At 34.9% G+C, this 27,937-nt stretch overlaps 1 protein-coding gene across 6 annotated transcripts in view; it reads left to right on the plus strand.

The window, feature by feature from the left end:
• The first annotated feature begins 8,456 nt into the window (after nucleotides 1-8,456).
• LOC149958693 (uncharacterized) overlaps nucleotides 8,457-27,937 on the plus strand; it is a 39,081-nt gene continuing 19,600 nt past the window's right edge. For 4 of the 6 annotated variants that reach the window (XM_090166045.1, XM_090166044.1, XM_090166046.1 and 1 more), the window contains exons 1-3: nucleotides 24,883-24,909; nucleotides 24,988-25,421; nucleotides 25,498-25,572. In XM_090166045.1, coding sequence (XP_090022171.1) covers nucleotides 24,898-24,909; nucleotides 24,988-25,421; nucleotides 25,498-25,572 — 521 coding nt within the window. In that variant the 5' untranslated portion in view covers nucleotides 24,883-24,897. Of the gene's footprint in view, nucleotides 8,606-8,810; nucleotides 9,072-10,033; nucleotides 10,145-24,882; nucleotides 24,910-24,987; nucleotides 25,422-25,497; nucleotides 25,573-27,937 lie in introns of those variants that run through there. The other 2 variants (XM_090166048.1, XM_090166047.1) reach the window with 2 other exon arrangements.

The following is a 27,937-nucleotide window of genomic DNA, read 5'->3' on the forward strand; positions in this document are numbered from 1 at the left end:
TCAAAGGAGAATTTGTATTGTAAAAACTATATGAGTTTCATATGCATCTTTTACAATTTCACTAATAAAGTTTTGAAAAGAAAAATAGTTGTTTTTCTGTTACCTATACACCCTCATACTTACCTTTATATTGAGAAGTTAATACTCAAAACTTACCTTAGGAATGATCTTTAGAGTTCTTGGTTGCTATATAACTTTTTTCAAAGATATCTTGAAACCATTGTATATGTGGGCATCATGAGTACGCCCAGGAAACTTGGCTTTGACATTCAAAATTACCAAATCACAATCGCAAACCTATAAAAACTATGTAAATTTTTGAATGTACATGTATATTATTTATATATATAAATAAAGCTTACCAATTGCACGTTTAAGGAATTGTATCCTTTCCTGTTAATGTACAAATGTTCACGATAATTTGAATCTCTTGAATTTGGAGCAACATTTGCAATGTGCGTACAATCTATTGCAGCAATGGCCCCCGGGAAATCTGGTCTTCTCCATAAATCTATAGGCATTGTTAAATTAATATTTATCTGCTATGAGAAGATTTGATAATTACCTCAACTTTGTGGCTTCCCTTTACTCAGTGGAAATTTTATCCATTTTGGCATTAAAATGCTATTTATTGCATCGGTTTCTTGATGCAGACAGCGACTGACCGTGGCCTGACTGACATCAAGAAACAAATCCTTGCCAACTAGCTGCTTTCTGGTAAGCACAAAATCGAACAGCCACTAACGCCTAATGAACCACATAATTATTAAAACGCTAATAATTACTAAATTTAATTCTTAAATTCATGGCTCACCTTTGAATCTACAGGGAGAACTGTAACTCTTACGTTAGACGCGTTTGACTCTAACGTCGCTTTTAGATGCTCACAAATCTCTATTACTAAATACTTATCTAGGTGAAATAAACTTCTAAACTAATTTTCCGAAAGTTCAAAAGCTTTTGATCTATCTCTTAGAACTCTCTCCCACCCCAAACTCTTCGTTTCTTCCATTTCCGACAGACGCCAAAACTCAAAACATGCGAGCTGTAAAGCAGCCATTTTGAAAATACCGCGATTCGAAGCGAAAAATGACGTCATAACGACAAAGAAACGCGATTCCGACATCCCCAGCCCTGTCGTTATAATTCGCTGGCGATATGGCGATGTCGAAGTGAGTTTTGGCAGAGAGTGTAAAGTCGCTTCGCTACAGAGAGGCGCCTCTCTTTAAAAAATCCGTGGTACGATTTTATTCGCCGAGAATGTCCACAATTCCCGGGCGTTTGATGGCGCTAGTAGTATCTCCGGCGCGCGCTAGATTAGAGTTTGAGAAGACGCAAAAAAGGAAGAGTGTTTTAGGTATTTTTGCGAGTTTAATTTATTTTGAAATGTCTTGTTCGGCTTAAAATTGTAAATCGAATAAAAAGGTAACCACGCGTCTGTCTTTTTTTTCCAAGGGATAAAGACCGGTGAATACGCGTTTTAATTTAATAAGCCTATTCTAATACATTAACATTTCTTAAAAAAGTTAAAACTTAATAGTTCTGCAGTGGCTGCAAAATGTAAACAGTGAACAGCTCCAAAATAAAACTACAGATTACTTACACTTTAACCTCGTATTTTGCGGTCTTCATTTCACCGACGATTGTTTTATGAATATCAAAACCAAAAACAGGCTTACACCATTAGCTACACCTACTATTTTTTTTAGAAAATTGCAATGAAACCACGGTTTTCCCTAGGTAAACTGAAGGCAAAAACATATCCCGCCATGGTCTCTTACTGCCTTATGTTCATTTATAATTAATTCAAATAGTAGCAAATGAAAATGCACCTGAAGATCATGTTACAACTACAATCTGGTGTAAGGTAAACGCAGCACTACAAATGCCAAATTATGCCCTCCAAAATCAATTCAACGAAGAAAATGATAATTTATATAAAATATTCACAATGATGAACACTAGCTTTAAATGAAATTTTTTTTACAGTGGATAAAGTCAATTCCTATGAATTTAAACCCAGAACTATCTATTGAATTCTATTCCATTCAAATATATTTGTACTGAACATAATTATAGCCATTCAACTAAACATTTTGACAATAATGAAAACCATAACATTGAAGGTTTCGTAGACTTCGGTCCATATGGAAGGTCAAAATAGTACGCAAATCAGGCCCTAGTGTTCATGGTGAATGACATAAAACTGAAATTCAAACCACCAATTGGTTACTTCCCCACAAAAGATGCTTGTCACGAACAGACTTTGAAGATATTGCTTCATGATTGTGTAACTCACCTGAAACGTATTGGCCTTATTGTGAAAGCTGTAGTCTGTGACCAAGGAACAGGCAATCAAAATTTGTTCAAAAGTATGGGGATATCAGTGGAAAAGCCATTCATTGAAATTGATCCTCCACATCTCTTGAAAAGTGTGAGGAACAATTTCAAACGGTATCCCATAATAGTGGAAGGCAATCTAGTTTCTTGGGCAGTCCTAGAACATTTTATCAAAATAGACCAAGAAATTGGTAAGTTTCAAAGCACACATAAGCTGAAACGTAAACATATCAAGTTACCAGCATTTTCTAACATGAAAGTCAGTTTACCTCCCCAAATTTGCAGTCAAAGTGTTTCTAATTCAAATGGCCTGTTCACTGGGATTAGGAGAGTTAACAATTGAAAGCACATACACAGCCCAGTTCCTCTTACACATGAACAGCCTTTTTGATTGCTGCAATAGCAGGACATTAAACAATGAAACACACTGTAAGAGAGCAATGACTGATCAATCCATCCACATACCAATGCTGAAAGAAAAATTGGAAAGGTTTAATATATGGTAGCTTCAGAACTGTAGGTATAAAACCTTACCTTGTATTGAAGGGTGGAAACTATCAATTCAGTCTTTGCTACTCCTATGGAATGATGTAAAGGATAATTTTGGTTTAAAGTTCTTAGTAACTGCAAGAATTAGTCAAGATTTTTAGAAAACTACTTAGGTTCCTTTCGCCAATAAGGAGACAATTGAGATCATCCAAATCCTCAACAATACCAGGCCGCGTACAGAGCTGCATCAGTCAATAGCCTCTTAAAACCATCAGATTCATATTGAATTGACAATTTGGATGACTTTATTTTAAACAGACTCGTTTAAAGTACCAGCTCCTGGACCATGATGAAGAATTGTCCAAATATGATAACCATTGGGTTTTGCAAGGTAAAGGACAATTCACTGACGAAGATTTAGAAATTTGCAAAGCCATTGAAAGTCCGAACCTTCTAAAAGAAAATGTTCTTAATTATATTTCAGAATATTTAATTCACCGCTGCTATTCAAAACACCAATGTTCTACCATGGTTTTGGTATATTTAATTAAGACTTGGCCAGCCCATAAAATATTCCACTTTAGATTCCACGAATTTCTTTTGATATATTAAAAAAGTACAGTTGATAATAAACTTACTTTTATATTTCTTACGAAATCAACTGTTTTACTTAAATAGTTAAAATAATTCAACATCACAGCTGACTGAGCTGAATTCAACTTTAACCTACTGAGAGCAAAATTTATTTTTCTTTGATAAGCAATTTTACAGTGCCATCGTGTGTCCGGGAACTGCAAACACCGTCGTCTGCTTCTTCAACGCTCTCATGGGGAAACAAGTTGGCAAGCCAAAATATACCTCTCCTCGGAAGAATTGTCCCTAGTGGTATTAATTTCTCGAGATAACACTTAAAGATATATCTCCGCAATTTAGAGTTATTTGTTAAAAATATTAACCCATTTCTATCCCGCCCGGTATAAAATTTTAATTATAATTAAAATAATTGAGACGAAACGACCAATTTTAATTTATTCAGAATATCATAAGTTAAGTAGTTACAACAGTAAGTTAGACGTACTATAACAATGCACAATTGAATTAAACCCTTTTACAGAACAAGTTTATCAGTTAAATATAATACGAAGCAAATTTTAATGAAATATCTACAGAGGCTTTTTGGAATTACTCGCTTACGAAATACTTGCCGCATCTTTAACGCTCATTTTATTTCAACACTCGCCCTTGATGAAGATACCGTAGATATCTGGTAGTGGACGACTTGTTCACTTCCTGTTGACGTTGTGAGGCATACCACATGAAAAAGACCAATGCCGTCCAATTTCCAATATCATATAATGACTCGCACACCCAAGAAATCATTGACTGCGTTAGAAATCGTAGATATCCAAATATCCACACCAAATGTATTTACAAGAAGCAAAAACCTTACCATCAACAAAGCACAGAGAGCCACTTGACTAACCGCCAGCTTTTAAAGCAATTAACGTTAAATTATCTCCTTTGAATTAACAGAACTATATATAGGTCGTTAAGAAAGTGGACCACCCACAGGGTCTACCCTTTAACCCTCTAATCTCGGCTGACTGCGCTAAAACAAGATTTAACCTTTAAAAAATACCAGATTAGGCCTTCATAAATTCATTAATAAAAAAAGACTTTATTACCTATTATGCTTACGATGCCTGTCTTAATTTCAGTGAATCTAAGCAGCTATCGGTGGTTCTGTGGTAGAGCGCTCGACTGCCAAGCCGAATGGTCTGGGTTCGAAACCTGGGTGGCGCATTTGTTTTTAATCAATAGAGAAACGGTAAATTAGAATTTCTTCGATGCAATAATTTCAATTTCAATTCTATTTCAATTAAACCAAAATTTCGTACTCTATTAAATACGCTTCCGATAAAGCTGAAGGTCTAATTTTCATTAGGGCGTAACAAGTGTCGGTGGTTCTGTGGTAGAACGTCCGCCTGTCAATCAGGAGGTCTCGGGTTCAAATCCCGCCCGATGCGATCGCAAATTGATACTAAGACGAATACCGTGTACAACTGGTGGAAACCCTGCCATTGGACGTTGAGAGGTAGCATTACACTCAGCACTCGGTCCGTCCCAAAGTCATTAAGAAGAAGTTGGAGAGAAAACGCCCATATAAACACAACAGACTCAACATGCACATCCATCAGAACACAAACACAACAAATTCAACACTCACAACCTACGCATAAACATTACAAAAACCGTAATACACCAAACCGTCACGACGGTGAGCGAAAAAACACCATCCAAACCAAACCGCAAATGCATCCGTTAACGCTCACCGTCACACGGTGGTTTTGCCAACCCTTTGAGAAACTGCGTACGCAGTGATTACACTTTGCGCCGAAAATGCGAACGCGTTCGCAGTCCTGACAGACAGACACACCCACAGACCCACCCACAGACCCACCCACAGACAGACACGGTCGTTGTATAACCCCTCCTAGGGGACTTTGTCCCCTCGGAGAGGTAAAAACGTACCACGAAATTTTAACATTACGGGGATAGGAAGAGGCGCCTCTCTGTAGCGAAGCGACTTTACACTCTCTGGTTTTGGAGACAAGAATACGGTTTTCGCCGGTCGATGTCGTTATGGCGATATTTTATCGATTCCGCCATAACGACATGCGTATCGCCAAGACAAGAATAGGCCCCCAGTATCAATGCTTTGAAAAGAAAACACGACACCGATGAGACTGTTCGACATGTAGAACGCGAGCGAATCAACCTACCAAATGATATAAGAAATATTCAACATACAAATTTTCCCGTTTATATGAACTTAAATGTAATATAAAATCGTCTTGAAAACCGTTTATTGCTTTATAACATTCAAAAATAATATTAAAATTATTAACATTAATAATATAATAAGTTGGCGTTGTCAACGCGCGTTTTTGAAACGGAAAAACCCGATTAATATCGTTAAATCTTGGATTAATAATATGATATTTTTAATACGAAACAAATAACGAAATACGTGGAATTTTTGCCGTTAAATAAGCTTAGAACGTATTTCGTTATTTGTTTCGTATTAAAAATATCATATTATTAATCCAAGATTTAACGATAGTAATCGGGTTTTTCCGTTTCAAAATACGCAGTAGATTAAACCGAGGCTTAAGACTGGGCAAGATTCAGCGCCTTAAAATTTTCGTCTACTTTAAAGATACATTCTGAACGAACCAATGGATGAAAAGTTATGAAACTAGCTTTTAAATAAACCTTGAAACTTATTTCAAGTCATATTTATAATTCACTGATGACAAAATTCGTGAAAAGTATTAATATCGTTCCGAATTACAACCTACTTTCTAAAATCACACTTTGCTTTCTAATACGCGCGTTGACAACGTAAAATTTACCTAAACGAGCAACTGTTCGGTTATCTACATGGTGCGGGAAAATATTATTTTTGAATGTTATAAAGCAATAAACGATTTTTCAAGACGATTTTATATTACATTTAAGTTCATATAAACGGGAAAAAATTGTCAGTGGAATATTTCTTATATCATTTGGTAGGTTAATTAACGATTAATTATCGCCAACTTGACATTAATTTCAATGGGGTGGGGGAAAACTTTTAACCAAGTTACGCGCGAGCGTGCCTCTTTAGGCAGCGCAGATGGCGTTACTGTCGTTTTATCCAAGAATCTAATCGGTACCTTGTCAGCCATTCGATTAAGCGTTCTAGTTTGTTATCCGATTTCTATGCCCACCTCTAGCAACCTTGGTGTCCCTTGGAGGAGGGAAGTATTCTGGAGTGGAAAAACCCATAGCGGTAATAAGAACATCCTTTCCCGCCTATTGCTGTTAGAATTACCTAGACTACCCCGGTTAAACCGGTTTTTGGTCGGACGTCAGCTTTATCTGTCATCATTCTGGCTTGATGACGTCCGACCAAAAAGAGCATGATGGGAATTTTACAAAGCCGCAGGTGGCGTCCGACTTTTCCACTCCAGAATACTTCTCTCTTCCAAGGGTGTCCCACCTCCAATGGGTCGTCTGCTATAATGTTGCCAATATAGTTCTCTCTCTGCGTATATTAGTGAAAATCTATAGTAACCTAGCTCTCTCTGTACTCTTTTAGCCCTAAAACGAAATATTCGTCTGTTCTAGGATTTTAGGGCTACTCTTTTTACTTCTTCTGGAAAGGAGGACGGTGTAAAGAGAGTAAACTGATAAAATCGCCTGATTATCTATTAAAATGGCCACAGGCAGTCATTTTGGGAAAATATTTTTACCCCGACTCGAACCACACTACTTTTGTATCTAATCCGAAGTCTGTATACAAGTCGGCAACGGCTTCATTAGTAGCACTCTGTAGCTTTTGCCATGGCCGCCATTGTGGACGGGAATTTTTTATGAATAGGAAAAAGTATGGGTGACGTAGCACTGCCATTACTCTATTGTTCAAATAAATAAATAAACTACTTTCCACCATAGAATCGGAGTATAATGACGTCATAGGGTTACTCTTCTTACCCTACAGAATTTAGCACTCCGTAGCTTTGGCCATATCCGCCATTGTGGACGCAAATTGTTTATGAATAGGAAAAAGTATGGGTGACTTCGTGAGACGTAGCACTGCCATTACTTTACTCCGAAATCCCAGAACAAGCGAAAATTATCCACATTATTATGCAATGTAAAAATTAGGTTTAGTTTGTACAAAATTATTTATCCTAGTATTTATGTCTGCTTTTTGGATAATAGCAAAATTATATAGTAAGCTGCTTACTATATAATATTGTTATTTGACCGGTCGTCTCGATCAAAAAGACGTAAAATTGATGACGTTACCCAGATGAGCCTCCGTTGATTTTCAATACGATCTCATCTGGCTGACGTCACGATTTTACATTGCAACGCAAAAGCCGTAAGCTGCCGTAATATTTTGATAAAAAACCATGCGATCGAGGCAACATTAAAGTTCCCTTTTTTACGAACCTTGCATCTAGACAGCTTCAAGTAAATCGCCAAGAAGTAATATTTCCGTGAGCCAGGACTGCAAGTTACTATTTATATTTGCGACTGAAAACTAACTAACCCTTTGGTTCGCCATTGAAACCTAGATAGGTAGCGCTATTATTTTTCCTCCTCGTTTCCATTATTTCAAGAATCACTATACATGTAATCATTAATTTTAAATACATGTATACACACTAATTAGTTCCATGAGAAAACCCACATACAGGGCCGCCTTTAACTATCAGGCGCCCTTGGGCTAATAATATCCGGCGCCCTTTTTCATATGGCCTGGTCTTTATTGAATGCTTTACAATTAATTTATTTAAAATTATAAAGGGCCAGACGGCGCCCCTCCCGAGTGCGGTGCCCTAGGGCTTAGCGATGTTAGAGATGGGCCTGTCCACACACCTGGCCCACATAATTTAAAATTAAGTCGGCCAATGAAAATAATTTCTAATTGTCTTATTTTTTTATTTTTTTTCAAAAATAATAAACTTTATTTTGGTGCACATGACAACTAGGCCTTCGCACCATACACACCCTGATACAAATACTCAAAAACAAAATGTCTTATTCGAAATTATTTTTCGAAAAATGTAGATGGCATTAGCTCCGCGAACCCGTTCAAAACCAAAAATTTTCCGCCATTATCAGATTTGAGATCTTCCTGAGACAGTGTCGAATATGTTACTCATTTCGGCGTAAACTTTTTAAAATATATTTTAATATATTAACACAGAATCATCTAAAGGTTATTACAAAACTTATATTTTTCCTTTAATATCATTAAACCTTTTATATCCTCAAAAATAGTATCTTTATTTCTTATCGTTCACTTAAGCCTTGCCTTGGTCATTTGCCAAAATTTAGGCTTAATGCCCAAATCTTTTCCATTGATTCAAGCATGATTCAAGGCCCCAAATTTGGGTTAACTTTGTTTATATTTCTATCGGCAGGCACTTCATTTTATCACAAATAATGTACAACGGAATTGGTTTAACAACTCCTCGTGGCAGCGGCACAAATGGTTATGTACAACGGAATTTATCATTTGTCCGTAAAACTAAGGAAAAAGTAAAATATAATACTGAGGAAGATTTGAAAAAATTAGATGCATCCCTGAATAAACGTCCTAATGAGGATATATTGGACCATGAACGTAAACGAAAGCTTGAGCTTAAATGCCTTACCATGCAGGATTTAATGGAGGAACAAGGGTAAATATATGGTTTTGTTCTTTTTATTATATTATATTATTATTATATAATTGTCTTATTTTACATTTAAAGCTAAAGAGGTTTATTAAGGTGCTTGTCATAAGCATTGCTGTTTTAAATATTTGAGGGTTTGGTTAGGTATTTAATAGAAGTGAAGAGAATCACATTGTAAAAAACTAAATGAAAAGAGACTTAAAACGGTTTTAAAATTCACAATTTATTTATTTAAAAATCCAATGACTTGTAAAAATCCCTGAAGAAGGAGGAAGAGTTCCTCCGAAACATTGGATTTTTAAATAAATAAATTGTGAATTTTAAAACCGTTTTAAGTCTCTTTTCATTTAGGTATTTAATAATTAATTTACCACCTACATACCAAGTATGGGCCAATCATGGGCCAATAATTGATTTATGGTTGGGGCAATAATATTCTTTACACTTGGTACTTCAAAACATTCAATGATTAACATTAATCCTCTGAACTCTTGGTTGAAGTAGGAAGTAATATTTTATTAGAAGAGTTTTATATAAAGAATTAAATAAAAGTTTCAAACCAGGTGTCACTAACTTATAGTGTTATAAATGACTATCTGAAAAATAAGAATATCATAGTATCATATCCCTCTTCATCAAACAGTAGGTCAAATCATATTTTTTAAACATCAGTTATCGCTATTTAGAAAAATGTGTAATAGATGGTGCCTTATTTTTGATTTAAACACATTTACCATTATTCTATTCCCCACTCTCTTTGTATTATTCAAATATACCTACACTTATCCCGAAATATGAGTCTAAATAAAGTTATAGTTCTGCTTTTCCAAGCTTAGTACAAGCTGTGCAAAATTTACTAAAACCAGTTATTTTGTACGTGTACTTTGAAAAAAATTATGTAATAAGCAAGTTTGCTTTGTTGAAATAAGCAAATAACGTCATTTTAACGTAGCATTTCATTTCCGCAGTTACTCAGCTGAGGAAATTCAAATTAAAGTGAAAACCTATCGCCAAATTTTAATGGAACAGGCCGATGCTGTGGAAGGTGCTGTTGAAAAAGACGAAAATGGGAGACCAATGTAAGTGTAATTTTTATTTATGCCTCGTTTGTTTTACGGAATCGTACAATTTATTGAACATTTTCACTACTTATTAAAGATAGTGTAAATGTACCCCAACTTTTAACAGTTGAATCATTGCAAATTTGAACAGATGTGAGCTTTCTAAACAAAAGTTACCGTTAGAGCCATTATCTGGGGTCAAAATAGAGAAGGGAAATAGCAGCTGCAAAATTTTCCCTTATTTTGATTTTGGCGACGCCGGTTTTCTTTCCTAGATGGCGCTAGTGCGTCGTTTATTTTTTCTCGATGGCCTTTATTGATTTCCGCTGAACTTTAAGAATGGCTGTCAGATTACTAGTCAGGAGGCTTGGTAACGTCAATCTAAGTTGAAAGCGTTATACGGTTAGGAAAAATAGTGGTTTATATTTAAAGGATTCTCTATGGTAACTTTGCCGCGAGACTTTAATCCGATTAGGGAAATTTATCGACTTTCTTCGACGAGATTTTTCAGATGCGATTTTATTAGCTCGATGGCCTATTTATTTAGACTGGAATATTTTCGGCACTTTGAATTTGCTTTTCCTTTTTGGCATTATTTTGAACAGTGGCGTAGACTACACAAGTATGCTTCATGATGCCCTCTGAAATTTCAGTCTTAACCTCCTCCCCACATGACATACAATATCTGAGAATTCGATGGTCGACGAAAACGTCCGGGAAATTCCCATTTTTTTGTAAAAATCAGGGAAGTTTATGAGGGTTTAGAAAGTTTTTCCTAATGAGTATAAATTTACACCTATAAGTTTTCTTATTCATAGTGAGAGCGCATGGTGATAAATTGTTCTCAATTAGTATACAGCTCTGAAAATTGGTATACACGCGCATTGAACTATACTCTCGACTACCTAATTTTTATTTTTCAAAAAAACCTACTGGATAAAATTTTATAAGCAAAAAACCCGCTTGTTGCCGAGGACCTGCGCATCTTCGTTTAATAGTGGTTTTAAAATGTCAAATTCTCCGCAACTCAAGGATTAAAAAATGGTAAATCGCGTGTAGCTCGGGTGTTAAAGGTGGTAAAGTTATGGATTTTTTTATGGTGATACGTGTCACAGTGCTACTTAAAACCTGATATGGAACCACATCGAGATATTTAACTAGAAATTTAAGAAAAAACGTCAATGGAAAAATATCTCGATGTGGTTCCATATCAGGTTTTAAGTAGTACCGTGACACGTATCACCCTAAAAAAATCCATAACTTTACCACCTTTAACACCCGAGCTACACGCGATTTATTTATTCCTTAAGTTGCGAAGATGCGGTGCAACTTAGAAATTGACATTATAAAAACGCATATTAACGAAGATGCGCGCGTCCTCGGCAACAAGCGGGTTTTTTGCTTATAAAATTTTATCCAGCAGGTTTTTTTGAAAAATAAAAATTAGGTAGTCGAGAGTATAGTTCAATTTTCAGAGCTGTATACCAATTCCGAACAATTCTGCTGTTTTTTTTTGTAACCATGCGCTCTCACTATCAAAATGTATCAACCTTTTTGCACAAATAATAATAATAATATTTAAATTTATTACACCTTTTATATGATAATATCATGAAACCAATTTAGCTTAAATGACAATCATGAAATGAGCTAATCTGTAAATCTTAGTTTTAATTGTGGTTATCTTGCACCTGGAAAAATCAGGGAAATATTAGTGGGAAAACCTGCAAATATCAGGGAAATCGGGTTGTCATTTGATGTATGAAACCTGCTAGATTTAGAGGGTTTTAAGTGTGATTTTTAGTTGATGAATGAAGATAAAGTTTATTTTTAGAAATTTTAAGATGCATTTAAGTTCATAGATTCCACCGAAATATGATAGGTTTTATGATATTTTAAGTGTAAATTTCAGGGCCGCCTTATCCATAAGGCAGACTAGGCAAAGTGCCTAGGGCCTACGAAAATTTTAGTAGAAATTAGGGCCTACGATTCCATATAATAGGGCCTACGAAGGTCCGAAAATTTGGTGAATTAGAGATTTTTGCCTAAGGCCTACGGAAAGGTAAAACGGCCCTGGTAAATTAGTTCAAATTTAAAAGACAAAAATATCAAAGCTATCTACTTATCTCTGAGGTTAAATTCATCTTACGTTAAGTTTTTAATTTATTTCACTCCATAGTTTGATTTATTGAACTGCCTAGAAAGTTGGATGGTCCCAATTATATTTGATCGCTATGACACCGAAATTTTGGGATTAGTTAAATTTGCTAATAACAATTTTGAAAAAAATTAAATAAAAAGTTACTTCGTAATAAAATATTTTTTAGACAAAAAGTTACTTCGTAATAAAATATTTTTTAGACAAAAAGTTACTTCGTAATAAAATATTTTTTAGACAAAAAGTTACTTCGTAATAAAATATTTTTTAGACAAAAAGTTACTTCGTAATAAAATATTTTTTAGACAAAAAGTTACTTCGTAATAAAATATTTTTTAGACAAAAAGTTACTTCGTAATAAAATATTTTTTAGACAAAAAGTTACTTCGTAATAAAATATTTTTTAGACAAAAAGTTACTTCGTAATAAAATATTTTTTAGACAAAAAGTTACTTCGTAATAAAATATTTTTTAGACAAAAAGTTACTTCGTAATAAAATATTTTTTAGACAAAAAGTTACTTCGTAATAAAATATTTTTTAGACAAAAAGTTACTTCGTAATAAAATATTTTTTAGACAAAAAGTTACTTCGTAATAAAATATTTTTTAGACAAAAAGTTACTTCGTAATAAAATATTTTTTAGACAAAAAGTTACTTCGTAATAAAATATTTTTTAGACAAAAAGTTACTTCGTAATAAAATATTTTTTAGACAAAAAGTTACTTCGTAATAAAATATTTTTTAGACAAAAAGTTACTTCGTAATAAAATATTTTTTAGACAAAAAGTTACTTCGTAATAAAATATTTTTTAGACAAAAAGTTACTTCGTAATAAAATATTTTTTAGACAAAAAGTTACTTCGTAATAAAATATTTTTTAGACAAAAAGTTACTTCGTAATAAAATATTTTTTAGACAAAAAGTTACTTCGTAATAAAATATTTTTTAGACAAAAAGTTACTTCGTAATAAAATATTTTTTAGACAAAAAGAAATCTCCGGACTCGTCTAAATCGTTCTAAAAATAGGGTAGACATCGACTAAAGCTATTTCCCCCGATCGAAATCTATAAGTGGCAAAGCAGGCATAGAGGACAATAGGGGGATGGGTTCCGGAGAAGTTACTCGCGCTATTTAACACGAGGGGGGCATGGACAAGGCCTAATCAAAAATCTCCCCAAGTGTCACTCCGCGTTTCGGCGAATTTCTGCAGGGGTCGTACGTTAAGAGTGCGTTGTTTTTCTGAGAGATCTTTGTGAAAAAGTCCAGGCCATAGACGCATTCACATATTGCCTACAGGGAAATATGCAAAAAGGGGCGAAATCCACCCGAGGTACCTTCCTATTTAATAATGTTTGAGGTAGATGGCGACACTATAAATTTATGAAAAATATACTTTTTTAAAAAGTTATTAATTGATGATTAAATTATAGTACTTAAAATTCTTATTAAATATATATAATTTTTGTAATGTAAATTAACAATTAATTTTAACAGTAGTTAACACTCCGCCATAGATGGCACTATAATACAATTTTAAACTATCCAACCAGGGAAGAGAATTTGGTATTTTAAATCTCGACAAAACCGTCCTCCACTAAAAACTGAAAACTTTCAACCAATCGTTGAAAATCAAAATTATGACGTCATGTTGCTATCAAAGTGCCATCTACTAACAAATAACGCCATCACCACGTTACCTCGGATGAATTTTACCCCTTTAAAGTCGTCTTGCCCGTTAAAAATTGTAAATTGGTCTATACTCGCAAGGAGACGACCCTAGGTGATTTTCACCGATTTTGTTTAAATTCCGTAGATAAGTAGACCTGTATCTAACTTGCAATTTCTCAAAAGGAAAACAGTGTTGCCACCACCGTTGCCACATCGAAAATCTGAAATTATCGTATTTAGGCCAAAAAATATCGTTTTTTTTTTCGGGAAAATTATCGCACATTTCTTTTTGACGCTAAATTTGAATTCATACGTAAATACTTTGAATTTAGATGATTTTTTTGAAAGCACTACAGGAGTTTTATTTCAGGGAAACAAAATGCCTATTATCATTTTTAACTGAACGTTATGTGTCTAAAAATGTACAAAAAAATGTTTGACAGTTAGGAGTAATAAACTCACACTCAGCACGTTCGGCAGAAAATGTATATAATTCATTTTTAAGTAGAAATTATATAAATGATTCAAAAATGAATAATAAAATTTAAATCGTTCGTAGGTTTTTCAATTTTTTTCAAAAATTATCGTACGTTTAGGCAGAATTATCGAAATAATGGTACGATATCGTACGCCATGAAAATTATAGTACGCCCTAAAAATTTCGATGAAATTATCGCACTGTGCGATAATTATCGTACGTCTGGCAACTCTGGTCGATTGAATCATTTTAAAAGTTCGATTGAGTCATTTTAAAAGTTCGATTGAGTCATTTTAAAAGTTCGATTGAATCATTTTAAAAGTTCGATTGAATCTTTTTAAAAGTTCGATTGAATCATTTTAAAAGTTCGATTGAATCATTTTAAAAGTTCGATTGAATCATTTTAAAAGTTCGATTGAATCATTTTAAAAGGTCGATTGAATCATTTTAAAAGGTCGATTGAATCATTTTAAAAGGTCGATTGAATCATTTTAAAAGGTCGATTGAATCATTTTAAAATGTCGATTGAATCATTTCGAGAATTATTACTTTTGAAATCGAGAATTATTACTTTTTAAATCGAGAATAATTACTCTTGAAATCGAGAATAATTACTCTTGAAATCGAGAATAATTACTCTTGAAATCGAGAATTATTACTCTTGAAATCGAGAATTATTACTCTTGAAATCGAGAATTATTACTCTTGAAATCGAGAATTATTGCTTTTGAAATCGAGAATTATTACTCTTGAAATCGAGAATTATTACTCTTGAAATCGAGAATAATTACTATGCAAATCGAGAATAATTACTATGCAAATCGAGAATAATTACTATGCAAATCGAGAATAATTACTTTGCAATTCGAGAATAATTACTTTGCAAATCGAGAATAATTACTATGCATATCGAGAATAATTACTAGGCAAATCGAGAATAATTACTATGCAGATCGAGAATAATTACTTTGCAAATCGAGAATAATTACTATGCATATCGAGAATAATTACTATGCATATCGAGAATAATTACTATGCATATCGAGAATAATTACTATGCATATCGAGAATAATTACTATGCAAATCGAGAATAATTACTTTGCAAATCGAGAATAATTACTATGCATATCGAGAATAATTACTATGCATATCGAGAATAATTACTATGCAAATCGAGAATAATTACTTTGCAAATCGAGAATAATTACTTTGCAAATCGAGAATAATTACTTTGCAAATCGAGAATAATTACTTTGCAAATCGAGAATAATTACTTTGCAAATCGAGAATAATTATTTTTGAAATCGCGAATTAATCTGTTCAGGAGTAAATCTGTAATTTACTCCTGATCTTTTAATATTGAAAAATCTCTTTATCGTGATTTAGGCGTTTAAGGAAATCCTAATAATCGTGATAGTGAGCTGCTCCTAGGATACTTCCGATATGGCGTAATGTGTTCGCAATATAAAGGGTGGAAATTTGTGAAAAGTGTCGGACTCTGCTTATTTTGGCCTCGCAAGTGTCTCTTCAGTCGCCATGGTAACGAAATATTGAATACAACAAATCAATAAGATAGAAAGCGGGTTGGCAAAAGAAAAATGCCAAGTTTAACAGGTGGACCTCCCCCCCCCCTCATCATTGTGCACGCGCCGCGTTCGTAGAAGGATCTCTACGGAAGGAAACTACTATTAAAACTACTACCCTCTTGTAGAAAAAATAAGAGTTAATTTATTCATTTGGGCAGTTACATCAGTGCTCTCAGCGATCCTGCTATATTTTCCCTTAAGTCTGAAATGGTCCTATAAAATCCTATAATTTAATTTATTCAGGGTTGCCACACGTCAGGGAAAACCGGGAAAAGTCGGGGAATTTTAAAATGGGCCTAAAACGTCAGGGAATTTTGAAAATTTGGGGATTCTTTCCTTGACAAATTCCCTGACTTTTCCCTGATTTCCCGGTTTTAAGAATTTGTAAAAATTCAGGGAAAAGGACAGGGAATTCAATATAATCTTGACACTTTTTTTAGGTAATAAATTCTTTGATTACCATTTATTTCCTTGCAAGTTTGGCTAATTTTTTCAACATTACAATGACCTTTTTAAGTCCATTTTAATTTATTAACTTCTGATAAAATCATAAAAGTAAAATAAAGTAAAAATATTGGCCTTTAGTAAGGGAAAACAGGGAGTAGTCAGGGAATTTGAATCTAAAAATTTTGTGGCAACCCTGTTATTATCTTATATTTTTAACAGGGTTAACACTTTAAGATTTTTTTAATAAAAATAAACTCGATCAATTTTTTTAATTAAATCAGATTTTATTGAATTTATTAACTTTCATACAATTAATGGCTCTTTTTCTGTATAATTAACGGATTTTTTACTTTTATCAGTCACAGGGTGACCCCACTTCTTATATTTTAGAATTTTTCCTATATTTCGATTGTCATCCTATGACTTCCTATAATTTGACAATTTTCCTATATCTCGATATATTTTTCGTACTTCGCGCTTCGATAGAAGGCGCTCAAAACAGCCAGCCTTTTACTAAAACACTAAATTAATTGGCTTTTTCTGCTGGCTGTTGTTTTAAAATGAAAATGTAGTATTACATAATACCTTAATACATATATCTAGTCACAAAGTCGGTGATGATTTCATATTAAATGTAATATTATTATAAAACCAAAGTTGCTTTAAAAGCTTTTGTTTTATCTTTTTAAAATTATTCCTAGGGATGCACCGATATGGGTACAGCCGATATATCGGCTAATCGTGGCCGATAATATCGGCCTAGGATAGCCGATATATCGGCCGATATTAACAAAGTTACCTATCACAATATTATGCTTTTTTGTTTACTCTCGTAACCACCTGTTAAATAGACTAAAGCCGAGTGTTGTGGAAGAACTGGCCTTTTTAAAAGGAAATGTAAGGTTGTGGCAATAAATGTTTTCCATTAATTAGTTAGTTGAGTATCGCCTTTTTTTAAATTTTAATGTTTTTCTAATACCAGAAGTATCGGCTAATATCGGCCTCGCTTAAGCCGATATTGGCCGATACCGATATTTGAAAAATTAGCCGATATATCGGCCGATATATCGGTTACCGATATATCGGTGCATCCCTAATTATTCCTATAAATTCACCTGAACGTTCCTATAATTTCCTATATTTACCTAAATATTACTCCTATAATTTCCTATATACCCAAAAATTACTCCTACAACTTCCTATATTTACCTAAACATTACTCCTATAACTTCCTATATTTACCTAAAAAATCACTCCTATAATTTCCTATATTTACCTAAAAATTACTCCTATAATTTCCTATATTTACCTAAACATTACTCCTATAATTTCCTATATTTACCTAAAAATTACTCCTATAATTTCCTATATTTACCTAAAAATTACTCCTATAATTTCCTATATTTACCTAAAAATTACTCCTATAATTTCCTATATTTACCTAAACATTACTCCTATAATTTCCTATATTTACCTAAAAATTACTCCTATAATTTCCTATATTTACCTAAACATTACTCCTATAATTTCCTATATTTACCTAAACATTACTCCTATAATTTCCTATATTTACCTAAAAATTACTCCTATAATTTCCTATAAAATGACTGAATTTCCTATTTTCCTATAAATAATTAGAGGGTTTCCTGTGGTCACCCTGCAGTTAGTTAATCTTGAATTAAATGAAATCTGAATTAAATCTAATTACTATTCAATATTTTAGTTTGCTCAGATTTTCTATATTTTAATTTTTTAAAAACCTATTTTTAGCCATTTTTTTTATTCATCCATAACATTTAGCATATTCGATTAAAAGTACTTAAAACCCAACTGACTTTTTAAAAATTGACACACAATATATTTCATTTGTAATTTTCTCGGAAAGGAATGAACCCTCGCGAAAATTGAAATCGTGATTTACAGCAGATTCGAAAAGATTTTTAATTTTCTTTTCTCTCGTACATTCTTCCGCTATAAAATTTACGTATTTCTATATTTTAACCCTATAAAATTCTTTAAAATTGATAATTTGGGACTAATTATCCCATAATTTGGATTCTATAATTCGTAAATACTTGGAGCTGAGCTACATTCTACTTTTTTAGCGAGGGTAAGTCAAGTTAGCTTGACTAAAAGTCGGAAAAACCCAAGCCGTTACTGTTGGAACGTAAGCAGCGTTCACACTAGACACTTTGAAACCGTTTTTAAATGGTTTCGAAAGATAAAATGTAACATTTGCGGTGTCGACTGTGTTAATAGCCATACGATAAATACATTCGACAGCAAAATTTTACCATTTGATCTTTCGAAACCGTTTTTAAACGGTTCCAAAGTGTCTAGTGTGAACGCGGCTGTAGTGAGTGCGAACTACCATAAGTATATAAGTATTTTATATAGTATATGGTTCTGAAATACTTAGTCATTTATCTGCAGAATTTCTTTTTTTTAAACGTTATTGCGTTTAGTAAGCTGAAATTTGACCTTAAAATCCTATATTTTAAAAATGTTAGTCCGATATTATCCTACATACTGCATAATCCTATATATTTGAATGTTGTGTCCTTCATAATCTTATTTAATCGAATGCTGCGTCCTGCATAATCCTATTTAATCAAATGATGCGTCCTGCATAATCATATTTAATCAAATGATGCGTCCTGCATAATCATATTTAATCAAATGATGCGTCCTGCATAATCCTATTCAATCAAATGCTGCGTCCTGCATAATCCTATTTAATCAAATGCTGCGTCCTGCATAATCCTATTTAATCAAATGCTGCATCCTGCATAATCCTTTTGAATCAAATGCTGCGTCCCGCATAATCCTATATATTCAAATGTTGTGTCCTGCATACTCCTATATATTCAAATGTTGTGTCCTGCATAATCCTATATATTCGAATTTGTGTCCTTCATAATCCTATTTAATCAAATTTTGCGTCCTGCATAATCCTATTCCATCAAATTTTGCGTCCTGCATAATCCTATAGATTCGAATGTTGTGTCCTTCATAATCTTATATATTAAAATGTTGCGTCCGGCATAATCCTATTTAATAATCAAATGTTGCGTCCGTCATAATCATATTCAATCAAATGTTGTGTCCGTTATAATCCTATATATTCGAATGTTGTCCTTCATAATCTTATATATTCAAATGCTGCGTCCTGCATAATCCTATTTAATCAAATTTTGCATCCTGCATAATCCTGTATATTCAAATGTTACGTCCTGCATAATACTGAATATTCAAATGTTACGTCCTGCATAATCCTGAATATTCAATAGTTGTGTGCTATATTATTCTATGCATTCTAATGTTGTGTCCTGTATAAATCTGTATATTGAAAAGTTGTGCCCTGTTTAGTCCTGTACATTCAAATGTTAGTCCTATATTATCCTATACATTCAAATTTTGTGTTCTATGCAATCCTATAAATTAACAAATAATCCTATTCTAGATTAATTAGATGAGTTCATTAAGTATTTTAAATTTTTGGCTGGGCTCCCCTGTAAGTGTGCTATTTATTCGGAATAATTTCTGATGGCAACGTGTAGTGTGACGTAGAATTGACGTCATACCCTAAAAGATAAGCGCCTCCAGCGAGAAACCTACGCAACTCCTTATCCCCAGTTTTTGTTTTGTAATTATACACCGCTGATAATTAGTGATCGTATTTTCCTCCGCCCTAAAAACCTGCTGAATTGTATAAAATGCTTTTAATGCTGCTTGGAACGGGGGATTTCGCGACACGTCAACTTAACGTGGGCTCGGTCGGAACGGATCCTCGGATTGAAACTCTAGCGTCAACCGTATTTTTTGGCCGGTGATTTTAAATTCAACCACTCGTCCGATTTTAATTTTGAAAACAGATTTGGATTCCTTGCATTTTGGAGCAGGGCCTTTAGTAACAAATTAGTTAACACCGTTAAAAAAATGAAATTCGTCACCTTGGCGTAACGGTTTAGCATAGAAGGACTATCCCCAAGAGCAGGAATCCATACATCTACTTGGAATGCTTATCGCGGCAGATTTTCGTCTCGATGTGGCTGACGGTTTTTTTGACGTCACTATAGCCGCGTTCACACTTACCCCTTAAATCGCTTCGTTTAGATAACTTGTCCAAGTCCGCTAGCTTAGAATCGCTTTCAAAACGGCGAGGCGGGGAAGTAAAATTGCTCCTATTTGCCAAAATAATGGGAATAAAATTCTAAATAATGTCCAATAATATTACTGTTTGTATAGTAAACATGATTAATTAATTGTTTTGGGATACATTTTAGTATTTTCAAAATTCTAGTCATAATTTGAAATGGCCTTAAGCCTTGGCTATAAGCGAACCGGGCTGAATATATTTCGCACGTGTGAACCAAGAATTATCGTCAAAACTGGTATACAAACCGACCTAAACTGGGTTTTAGGCTCTAGTGTGAACGTGGCTTAAGTTAACTTAACAAACAACAACGTGGGAGGGGAGCTCGCGCAAAGGGGATTTTTTTTCTCTCGTAGGCGGGGCCAAAGTCGTCTGAGTTATTAGTTTTTATTTTTTTAAGATAATTTTAACCTATTAAATTTAATTATTATTATTTTACTTTTGGTTGCAGATCATTGCAATAAATAAATAATACATAATAAGAGAAGACTCTTAACTCGCCCAAAATCGTGGAACGTTTCGTTTTCGAACTAGAGGTATTCGGAGGGATACAGATTTGTGAAGGCGATATGTGGCCACGAAATATAGTCCTCTCGATATATTAATACCGAAGGACTTCAGGTGTACAAATCAGCTGTGAAATCACTTGAAATCACGTAAATTTAGTAGCTTTAATAACTTTAGTCAATTAAATATTGAAATCACTTGAAATTTGATGTACAAAATTTCTAAGATTGGACTGATAGGATAGCTTCTCGATTCATACGCGAGCAGTAGCGGAGAAAACATTTGAAAAATGCGAACGATTCTCTACATTTTATCTCGTAGAATTCGCATCGGATTTTTCTGGGGATTTTAAATTTTGAGAGACTCGCCTCGTTTTGATTGAACTTGGTAATTTCTACATTATAAAGGTAATAAATGTCAAACTATTATTTGCTATCATAACTATACATACTAATGAACAATAATCGTTATTCTGAAGGCGATATCTCCGTGTAATTTTATCAATAAGCTTTGAAAAACCTTAAGCCTTGCCCGCCTTTCGCGTTTGAAGTTTTAAACCAAGGAGGGTCTATACCAAAGACTATATATACGCTGCGCTTACTAGACAGGTGCCTCCATACAAAAAACCTGTTAACACTTTCGAAACACAAGAGAAGCCTCTGACCAGCCGTTAGAGGCGCCACTAGTAGCACTGCTGAAGCGCGGGGAAAATTTTGACCAGCGTCTGTTATCGTATGCAAGTTGAGCCATTGAACCCGCCAGTCTATTTAGCGAAGTGTATATATAGTCTTTGGCCTATACCTTCGTTTCAGGTTTGTCAACCGACGTTTTGGAGAGCAAACTACTTTTTCGCTACAAAGACTAGATATAGCGCTCACTAGATTTGCTAGTCCTAGGCCGCGTTAATTCCTTCTTTGCTCCGTGTCGAAAACAAGACGTTCCAACAGTTTTACGTTGGCGGTATAGCGAGCTATAAGAGGCTCCTCTTATCATAGGCTTCTGATAATAATAATAAAATTTAAATGTTATATGTGTAGGGATGAAAATAAATATATGTATAGTGTGTATTCACGAGGCGGGGCTTAGTCCCAATTTTGAATTTCCCGCGTAAAGACCAAACCGCCATCTCGGATCGGAACGGTTTTTAAAATCGTCGGGCGGCCATATTGTCTGTGATATCTAGGAGCAACAAACACAATACCCCACACAAGGAGAACGCAACCCGTCAAAAGTCGTGGATTTTATTGTGTACGTTTTTCATTGGCTAGACGCTTTAGCGCCTGCTGCCGTCGGAAGGGGAATATTCGGAAATTGTCTCCCCCCCCCCCGCCCGTAAAACGTTCAGCGTAAAGGCTCGTGACGCTTGTCCAATGAAATTCGTTAGCGTGTTTAAAGGCTAGTTGCGTTCTCCTTGTGTTTGTTGCTCCTAGGTGATATCTCCTAGTCGCTAATCGTGGTGCTATTAATGTTAAAATGAATTTAAACAAGTTGGCGAGCCAAAATATACCTCTCCTCGGAAGAGTTTCTAATTTTCATTGAATCGTAACATGTATCTGTGGTCTATGGTAGAACGCTCACCTGTCGTGCTGGAGGGCTCGGGTTCGAATCCCGCCCGATACTAACCCAAATTGAAATCAATATATATTACACCCAATGACAAAAAGGGGGCTCTTTTGGAAAAAGCTTTTCCCTAATTCCAAGAAACTGCGAACGCAGTGATTACACTTTGCCCCGAAAATGCGAACGCGTTCGCAGGCCTGACAGACAGACACGGTGGTTGTATAACCCCTCCTAGGGTACAAAGTAACCTCGGAGAGGTAATAACGAGAAGGATAAATTTTGTACTGGATATGCCGAAGGCATTTCTGGGAGTGATAAAATTAGGTATATGCGAAAAATATTTCTATTACCACAACCTTGTATTGCACATTTAGACATTTTCACCAGTTATCTGCCAAGGCTTAGAAACACAGCTAAACTTCCAAAATTGTGTTCATCGTCATCAAACGTCATTCGTATAAGGCGTGGCTTAGACTAATACACACTATACCTTTGTGGACCAAACGTGACCAAAAATATTAAAAATGGAAGAGCAGTAATAATATATGCCCCTTTAAGGCTGCACCTGTAACGACCTCTAAACTATATTTTTCAGTTCGAAGAACTGTTTTAGTTATATGTTATCTAGGATCCTTTTTTCGTTTAATGAAACGTTATGTTTAGAACCCTCAAAAACAAGCGAAAGCAGGCTTAAAAAGCAGTAATGTTGACTAATACGTGGAAATGGTAATTTTCAACTGTCAAAACGGCCTAGAATTGGGGGATCTTATAATTCATTTTGCGAGTGAAAATACGCCCCCATGTTAAGGTATAAAAGCACGTAAATATATGTCTGCTATGCCTCGCAATGTAAAGGTACTGTCACGGGCAAAAACGTAACTCCTTTTTAACCAGAAAGCTTTTTTGACATATTTAGGCTTGGCAAAAACACTACGTTCTGTTTACAGGTGAAAAGTTTCCATTATTACAACAAGCGCTATATAAACAATGCCTTGCGGGTTCTGGCGCTCGGAAATATTACTTCTTGGCGATTTCCTGGGAGGATGATTTATTTAAGATCAAAGTACATAGATTAGGTTTGTACCTACCCGCCTATCGTAACAGTTGTCAGCGTATGCATAGACAAATCAAAGATTCTCTAGGACAGCTATCCTTTTCAAAACGCGTCTTCTCAACGTAACCCTCGACAGGGTTGCCACACGTCAGGGAAAAGTCAGGGAATTTAAAAATGGGCCTAAAAAGTCAGGGAAATGTCAGGGAATTTTAAGAATTGGTAAAAATTCAGGGAAAAGTCAAGGAATTCAATTTTATCTTGGCACTTTTTGAAGGTAATTTAACTCTAGATCTATGAGAAATTCCACGATGATCATTTATTTCCTTGAATGTTTGGCTAATTTTTTCAACATTGCAATAACCTTTTTACTGAAATATAAGTCCATCTAAATTTATTAACATAGATATAAGAAATGTATATAAAGGTCTAGATAAATTTCGGGGCGTCTAAGCCTAACATAAAATACGGAATTGACACCTAGCAGACACCGAGGAAGGCACGTGACCAAGAGCGCGAGCTCTCTTAGCATTTTAGTACTAAGTGCTGGACCTTTCCGCAGGCCGTAGTCTTTAGACACCATCTGTTGGTGACTTTTAGTATAATTTTAAAGCAGGAGACAATGGCTCTCGCGACGATAGCACGAGCTTTCTTACCGATGGATAGCGCCTTATAAGGATAGCCTGCAGAAATTACGTGTTTCTGCTAGCTGTCACCTCCGTATTCACTCCCTTTGAAATATTTTATCTAGACCTTTATATACGTTTCCTATATCTATGTTTATTAACTTCTGATAAAAGTACAATATAAAAGAAAAATTTTGGCCTTTAAAAGTCGGGGAAAATCTGTTAAAATGGTCAGGGAATAGTCAGGGAATTTGAATCTGAAAATTTTGTGGCAACCCTGCTCGACTACTAGCGCCTGCTTTCGAAAAAATGGTGAAAGCGTAGAACTACGTCACTTTGGGTACCACTTACGTCACAGACTTTTTAGATCATTTTTAAACCGACGAATACCGACCAGAAATACCAGCCGGATATTGTACTCAATTCCGGTTCATCCCCTTCCCCACACCCAAGTGGAGTTTTACATTGCGGAGACGACAATATTAGCACGGGATTGCTGTCCCGCAGAATCTTTTGTTTGTTTATGGCGTATGACATTTACGGTAAGAAAACCCCTACTAAAACAGAAGGCATACGACAGACCGTAGTAGAATTATAATCTATACGATCCATATTTCGAGGCAAGCGTTCTTTCACGTCGCCGACGTATTAGAGAACGGCGCGTTGTTGCAACTGGGATCGCGTTAATGCCTGAGCGTTCGGAAGACCTCAACGAAATACACGACTACATTTTTGACTCCGCCGGTAACGCCAACTCAGAATTCAACCTGGAGCGGAACTTTTTGCGAGAGTACACCGTCGCCACCGTCAAGATGAACATCACTGGACAAACGCCGCAGAATTTAACCCTGACCGGCAACCCTGCTCTCATGAACGGTACCACCAACCATAACCCTAACCCTAATCAGAACCACCCGCAACAGCAGCAAGAAAATCAACAAACTCAACAGCAACCGTCCCAACCGCAACAACAACAACAACAACAACACCATCACCACGTCCATAATTCTAATCGTATGGAAGACGAAACCATGCTTACTTACGGTCTGATGAGGTATAAAACGCGTTTAAAATCTGGCCAAGGCTTAATAAGGACGCGTTTTTCTAAAATGTTTTTATCACCGGCTTAGGCCAAATTTTCATATTAGAACCGATGTTAAACCTCCAGAAGCTTTGCTCAAGGAGTATAAAACTTACATGGAATGGTACAGTTGCGTTTTTTTCTTAATGAAGCACGATTAGGCCTAAATTAAGCACTAAGTATTTAGTACTGAAGATTTAAGTATTTTTAGTAAAGCGTTTTAGGTTGGGGCATAGATAAAATAACTTCGTATATAGATAGGAAACTTCAATGGGGCAAACTGACTACAGTTGGCTGTGTTCTCAAGAGCGTAGAAAGTATGTAGAAATTGAAGTCGGCGTTTTTGCTAATAAACTTATAAAGGTAAATGCCTTCAAATATACAAGAAACAAACTAGAAATCTTTACTGAATGCTATTTCTTTGTGCTTATTTTAAATTTGCTTTTAATACACCTAGCTCACTTAAGCCTTTGCAATTGGCATTGCGACATACATTCAGCCAATTTTGGTATCATTTAAATAATTTTTTTTAAATAATTTTTTTTTGGATTAATAACAAAAGCTAAATAATTATAATTCATCATACTTTTTTTTATCCTAAGCTCTTATAAGTCATAATTTATGGAAGCCAGAGGTTTTGGATTAACAATATAAGTTTATATTATTAATTCAAGCTGAAGCATTAAAGCAATGTTTATAGCCAAGGCTTACGCTGAGCTAAGAGTAGTACGGACATCGAGTAGCGCGAACTTCACCAAATAATATTATTCAGGTGCCGCCACCAGATGTCGGACAAATTTCTGGAGTCACCTATAGATTCTTTTACGCGCTTATTTCATGGGAGTCGCCATTACCGTGCTACACGCGAGAGAACAGGTTTTGGGGGAAAGAACTTTCCACGGTAGAGCTACGTCTATGACAGCTGCCTGTGGAGCAAATCGTGGGAGGGTCCTTGATGGGGGGAAAGACGCGAGTAAAAGAGTGTATAATACGAAGTTATTTTATCTATGGGTTTGGGTATATGGGTAAAATAAAACACATTGAAACTTTACGTTCGACCCGTGAAATAATTATAAGTTTTTACGGAAATTTTAATTCGGTGTTTAAATTTAGTTGAAAATATTATCATACCAAGAATGTATTTATTTATACTCAGGGAGAATGAATATGTCGAGATTATTTTTAGCGTTTCTCCAATTCCACCCGTTGGGGCCCCCGGTATGCTCCTCCGCTTTAATAAAATCAAACAATACTGCAATCTCATTGGTTTTTAAAAATTACGTTTTTCGACGCGATTAACGCTGCTGTGAGGACGCAAAAAATAAGACCGCCTCCCCTTAGCGTGAGGGGGGTAGGGCCTCAACGTGTCCGTCGATAGTCTCGACATATTCATTCTCCCTGAGTATACATAAATACATTCTTGATCATACTAAATAATAATGTAATTTATACAGAACCCATATTATTTATTAAATGTAATTTATTCAGAACCCCTCGGACCTTCAATAAATACATATTTGAAAATAATAAGCAACCCCTGAAATCAAATAAGATTTATTTTTATCAAACCACTTGACGTAAAATTAATTTAAATCCAATTAAGAATTTTCGGAAATATAATTATTTGATCATCGTATATTTAATTTCGAAATAAACACATTTAAACATTTTGCAAAACAATTATATATTTTACTTAAAAACAGTAATTTTTTGCGAAAATATATAATATATAATTTCAGTGACACCAAATTTCAGCTTATTTCATTATTGATTAAATTTAAATGTTAGAAAAATTAACTAGTTAGTTTTCTAGTTGTATTTTCGTTGACACTCTTATTATAGAGTAGTAGCACTCCGTAGCTTTGGCCATGGCCGCCATTTTGGTCGCAAATTTTTTATCTATAGGAAAGAGCATGGGTGACGTACTAGGACGTCACAGTGCCATTACTCTATTCCTAAATATGTCAATTTACATAACGTAACATTTCCAAAACTGAACGCGCCGCAACGCAACTTAACGTAAGACCCCCGAAATCAACGCCAATGTCCGTTGTCCCCAAGTACGCCTGCCATCATAATACCGCTCCCCTTTCGTCCTCACTGTCACCCCAAACTGTCCGGAAGAAGTTTTATGTCAGTATTGATTCTAGAGTTCCCAATGTACACGAGGAAGTAGTAACGAAAGAGCCAATCTGAATCTGCAGAGGAAAAATAGATCTTTTTTATCCGTGTTTAGTCTGCGCAAATAGAAGAAAAAAAGTGTGCGCTGGACCAAGGCCTAATCAAACACTACTGTTTGATATGTCCGATTACGGACAATGGCTTGACCAGAGAGGTCAAATAGTCTTACTTTCGTGGCAAACATTTTGGAGACCATTGGCGCTGTCTTGGAAGTGTTTGTTGTACGGCGACATCTTGCTGCATCGTTTACCTAAAAAAGCCACGTTATTTAGCAGACGCGTTTTGATTAACTCTTGACGCGTTTTATA

The sequence above is a fragment of the Leiobunum rupestre genome, chromosome 2, assembly GCF_980474605.1.
Source record: "Leiobunum rupestre chromosome 2, qqLeiRupe1.1.hap1, whole genome shotgun sequence".
Classification (NCBI taxonomy): Eukaryota; Metazoa; Arthropoda; class Arachnida; order Opiliones; family Sclerosomatidae; genus Leiobunum; species Leiobunum rupestre.